At 36.7% G+C, this 5199-nt stretch overlaps 1 protein-coding gene across 5 annotated transcripts; it reads left to right on the plus strand.

The window, feature by feature from the left end:
• The first annotated feature begins 208 nt into the window (after positions 1 to 208).
• Positions 209 to 2276, plus strand: LOC148862736 (LOB domain-containing protein 25-like). 5 transcript variants are annotated; one of them, XM_088975441.1, is made up of 3 exons: positions 209 to 481; positions 599 to 920; positions 1375 to 2276. In XM_088975441.1, the coding sequence occupies exon 3, from the start codon at positions 1383 to 1385 to the stop codon at positions 1944 to 1946; it is 564 nt and encodes a 187-aa protein (XP_088831567.1). In that variant the 5' UTR covers positions 209 to 481; positions 599 to 920; positions 1375 to 1382; the 3' UTR covers positions 1947 to 2276. The 5 variants fall into 5 exon arrangements, with proteins under 5 accessions (XP_088831567.1, XP_088831568.1, XP_088831569.1 ...); XM_088975442.1 differs by lacking the exon at positions 599 to 920 and having other exon boundaries at positions 1380 to 2276; XM_088975443.1 differs by lacking the exon at positions 599 to 920 and having other exon boundaries at positions 209 to 434.
• Positions 2277 to 5199: the final 2923 nt, after the last annotated feature.

Genomic DNA, 5199 nt, shown 5'->3' on the forward strand with positions numbered 1-5199 from the left:
TTTTTTTGCTTGGTCACTTTATTTTATTTTAATTTCTCCATCTGAAATTCATAGAAGAAGTCTCAAGTACTGAAGAGTGAAGACATATGAAATGAGAGAATAGGGGAAAGGCGATACGGGTGGCATCCCCTCGCCCTGATATTATTATAAGAGCGCAGTGTCATTGTCATCCTTTTTTTAGTGTACCTTTCACTCTCTCCCATTTATTATTACCTTTGTCCTTTCTCTTTCATTCATTCTCCCACACTAACTGCTCCTTGCCTTCTCCCCCCTCCTTCCCTATCCTTTTGCCACTGAATTTGCAGGCCTCTCATTCCAATTAGGGTTTCCCTTTCTCCCATAATAGTTACTCATAAGCTTTTACTTTCATTACCTAAAGCTTCTTTCTTCCTTCAACAACCAAGAAACAGGAAAGAGCTTACACACGGAAAAAGGTACTGCCCTTTTTCCTCTGAACAAACAACCCCTTGATCTCCAACAGGTGAGCATACGTAGTTTAGTTTCTTTTTTCTTTTTTTCTTTTTTTCTTTGTCCAGTTTTTACTAAAGTTTTTATTTTTCTGTTTCTTTTTTGGTTGCCACTCGACTTTGGGTCTCAGGCTCTCTGATTTAGGGTTTTGCCAGATATGGAGTCTTTATGGGTAGAATACGAATACCATTGACATTTTACAGCAGTTTTGGAAATATATATTATCAAGGCTGAGATTGCACCAGTTAGATCCCATGCTAAACGAACCTCAGAGGGATCGATATTAGAAGCTGGTGCAACTGAATTCCACAAATCAAGGACTCTGGAAATGTTGCGTGTGTGTCTGGAGAGAGAGAGAGAGAGAGAGAGGTCGGCGTGCGGGTGTTAACAGAAGGGGAAAAAACGAAAAGCAAGACAAAATCAGTGTCTTAACTCCAGAAATCATGCATAAGGTTATAATGGTTGCGCTTTTTGTATTATATAATTGAGTAATATGGTCATGGAACAATGAAATGACGAAATTAGTATCGCAATTCAAGGAAATATGCGTGTTCATTAGGTGACTTGAAGGGAAAAAAGAAAAAGAATGGGTAAAATTCGTCTTCAGGTTCCAACAAAAAAGTAAATGAAGAATCCGGAGTCAGTCGTAAAACTAATTAAGTTCCTTGCATCTATCGAAAAAAAGAAAACCCAAGTTACTGGACACTTGCAGAAAGAAATAAGAATGAATCAGAAAGAGAGATGGTGCAACTGGGTTGTACATGAAATCTCTGTCCCTTCAAGCGACTAAAAGTTTCTTCATATTTGAAAGATCAAAAAAGAAAAAGAAAAAAAAATGGTTGTATATGTTTATCGGTGAATTTGCAAATAGGAATTAATGACTGACTTGGATTTACTTATATGCAGCATAGAGGATGGCTTCATCCAGTTCTTCCAACTCTCCCTGTGCTGCCTGCAAGTTCTTGAGGAGGAAGTGCATGCCGGGTTGCATCTTTGCACCCTATTTTCCACCCGAAGAGCCACAGAAATTCGCCAATGTTCACAAGATCTTCGGTGCAAGCAACGTCACAAAACTCCTTAACGAGCTCCTCCCTCATCAGAGGGAAGATGCAGTGAACTCCCTTGCCTACGAAGCCGAGGCACGAATGAAGGATCCCGTGTACGGCTGCGTTGGGGCCATTTCAGTCCTCCAAAGACAGGTTCACCGACTCCAGAAGGAACTAGACGCCGCTAATGCCGATCTGATCCGGTATGCTTGCAATGAAATGGCTACAGCGTTGCCCGCAACGCCGGCGACTGGGATAGTCCCATCACCGATGGCTCCTCGCCAAAGGTCTGCTGAGTTCGGTAGAAGGATGGGTGATGGGGTAGGTTCTTTCTATCAGATTCCTGGTTTTCCTCTTCCATATCCCGCTCCATGGCCTGACGGCCCTTCAGGAGATACTCACGATAGGGTAGGAGGAGAAGGCACTATGTGAATTCAAGTGGGCATTTTTGAAAGATAAGACCCTTTCTAGGGTTCTCCTCAATATACAGGGCTTATGTGCTTAACATTTTCATTTCATGGTATGAGTTGCTATGGTTTTAGCTTGACAATTGGGAACTATCGCTCTCCTATCCAAAAACTTTTGGTGAATTTAATTAGTGTTTTTTTTCAGTGTGAAGTTCCAGTTCTTCAATTAAGATCAGTCTATATCAGTGTTTTAACATGTAATTGGGTTTTAGATGAAACTCTAGAACACATGGCCTGTGATTGATTTTATATTGTTTTGCGATTTTTCTGTGCTTACTGCATTAATACTGCAGCATCTCTGAGTCCATATATTCTCTTTGTTGTTTATATTCATATATATTAATATTATTATTACTTTATGTTAAAGAGGATTCTCTAGCTCAGTCTAAAATCTTCATGTCTATTTTTTTTCCAGATTAAATGTTCTCACTTCCATTTTAAAAAGACCATTACCCTCATTTTTCAGTAAGAACAGTTTAGTTAGTGAACATATTTTGGTCCTTTCCAATATTTATATGACTATAGGTAGCACCTGATAAATCCATTTACTAAATTAGGGTTATGAATTCTCTATCTCTTTTCTGTTAAGCATCATGATAATCTAAGGCAGCATTATCATTGAATAAACTCAATAATCCACTTTTCCTTCATTATCTCAGCCTAAAGAAATTAAATGAAAAAGGGATTAGTTTGAGTTACTCTGAACTTTCTAAAATTTTGTTTCAACATTTATGCATTCTTTTGTGTTCCCACATTTAATTTTTCCTCATACTCACAGACAATTGGTGGTGTAACTTCTTCTTCTTCTTCTTCTTCTTCTTCTTCTTCTTCTTCCCTTCTGTTCTGTATTGACTATATTGATTGTGAATATCAGCTTCAATTTCTTTTATCTTGTAATTATTTGAAAACATATAAAGCACGGTACTACACAACTTAATTACTTGATTTTCAGAGTAAGAAATCGTTTTTATTGGATTTATATAGAAGAGGGTGCAGTTATCTCTGTGTTTAATTAATTACCTTGGCAAGTATATAGGAGTAATAAACATACATAATTAGAACTCTCAAGAGTTCAGATGGAAGTAGAGATATATCAGCACACTGTCGATCAGCGCACAAACATATTCACACCTAACACAGATTTGACATGTCAATGAGTTGATAATTTCCTTATTTTCTTCAATGCATTCGCTCTGCCTCACTCCCTCCCTCACATGCGACCATTTATGTGTCTCGTGGACAACAGAAGAAACAAGAAAGTTTTCATAGAAAAAACTATCAGCTCATTCTCGCTCTCTCTGAGAAAATTTACAAAAAAGAAAAGAAAAGAAAAGTTAAACTGTCTTCTTTTGTGTTCTCTGCATCTCTGCCATTCGAGGGTCACGTCCATCATCCTCCAATTCCTCGGCCACCTTTCTTGAAATCGCCAAAGAATCACCTTTAATGAGGGGGGCCCTGTTTGAATGTTTGAATCTTGGGGAGCGAACTCCATCTCTGGAAACCCCCCCAAGGAAAATCATACGGAAAAAATCTTTAATAAATCTATAAATATTTCGTGGGTTATTTCTTTAACTTGTTGTGCAGTCTGTGGCGTTTGTACAAGGCCCAGAATAGAGTATGGCTTTCTGAAGTTTTTGTTGGGTCTTCTGAAGAGTGCAACAGTTTCAGTTGTTCAGAGTCGATCAATCCCACTGAAGGAAGGAAAAAAGGACTGAAAGAGAGCAGGTGAAAAAAATTGTAAGTTGAGGAAAGAGACAAAACCCATATTATGGACTCGGTTTTGCCTCTTCAACACTGCGCCTCCGGTCTACAGATTACAGGCTTACAGCTGCAATTGCAATAAGACTGGAAAAAGGCTGATGATTAAATGATGATTTTACTGATTTTAGTTACAAGAGTTTTCATGTTGATGTTGAATATGTATTTATAATGGATCGATGGAATGGTAACTAAACGGCATCATTGTTTATGGCAGGCAGTCTCTGAGCATCTTTACCATTCAAGCATGCCTAGAGAGTCGTGTTTTGCGGCATATAAATCTCAAAGCATATTTTTGGACTTTTGATGGTGTAATTGCTAGCTAGCTAGGGACCAGCCAAAACTCAGAACTAATTTATGTGACTATCACGTTGGGTTTTACCATACACCATTCATTTTGATGCCAAAGTTTTATCCAGATGAGAATATATAGTTTTTTTTTATATTTTTTTAAACAAAAAAATTCCGACTGTAGAGATGGATTGCAATTTTTCTTCTTATCGTTTCCTTCAACCACCAGTGTTTGATGGGATAGATGCCCATTCAAGGTAGAGCATGAAGTGTTAATAAAACTTAAAACTAAAAGTATTAGATTTTGTTATTTGTATAGAATTTTGCCCCATGTTCCCTTAACTCTGAAACTTGGATATTATTATAATATTATTGTCATTTGCTCGTAAGCAAATGAATAATTGGACTAGCAAGCTAGCATCAACTAGACAAATTAAGGGGTATATATATATATATGCTTCAATATAATGTAAATTGTTTTTATTGTTGTGAGTACCAAAAACAAATTAATCCATCTGCATGTTTCTTAAATCAAAAACATGGAAAACATGTTCTTGGTTCACTGTGTTTTTTTAACTGATTCCAAGAAACATTTTCTTGAATCTCTGGTTTGGAAAATATGTTTCTCTCGTCATCTTTCATAGATCATATAATATTTATATTCCAAAATTTGTTTTATTTTAAAAACCAACACTTTGATGATTTTAAAAACATGAGTTGTTTTCTGAAACAAAAATGCAGTTGGAGAGCATACTTTTGTTTACTTTCTGACATGTCAATTTCAAAAAAAAATAATGAAAAAAAAATCATGTTGTAAAACACCTCCTATGAGTATCACAATCTTGAGAAAAAAGCATCAATTAATGCTAGAGAAGGAAGAAGCTGATCAATAAATCTTGTTTTAGTTTGTAAAACAAACCTAGGGATGGCAATTTTGTCCATCACCGACAGGGACTCAACTTTCCCAACTCAATGGGGTGGGATAGGGATTGTTTTGGCGGTAAAGGATTAATAGGAATCTCCAATCGGGGTTGGGATTGGGAATGGAGATTGAGGTTCTCACCCCGCCCTGACCTTGATTTATTATATATATATATATATCAAAATATATTTAAAATATTATTTATAAACAGGGATGGAGGTTAAGAATAAAAAACAGGAATGGAGGT

This window comes from Nelumbo lutea, chromosome 3, assembly GCF_056320005.1.
Source record: "Nelumbo lutea isolate HS-2025 chromosome 3, American lotus-T2T, whole genome shotgun sequence".
In the NCBI taxonomy this organism is placed as follows: Eukaryota; Viridiplantae; Streptophyta; class Magnoliopsida; order Proteales; family Nelumbonaceae; genus Nelumbo; species Nelumbo lutea.

Bases quoted from the DNA above. Each gene is read 5' to 3' on its own strand.
- LOC148862736 (XM_088975441.1), top strand. From the start codon at position 1,383: ATGGCTTCATCCAGTTCTTCCAACTCTCCCTGTGCTGCCTGCAAGTTC.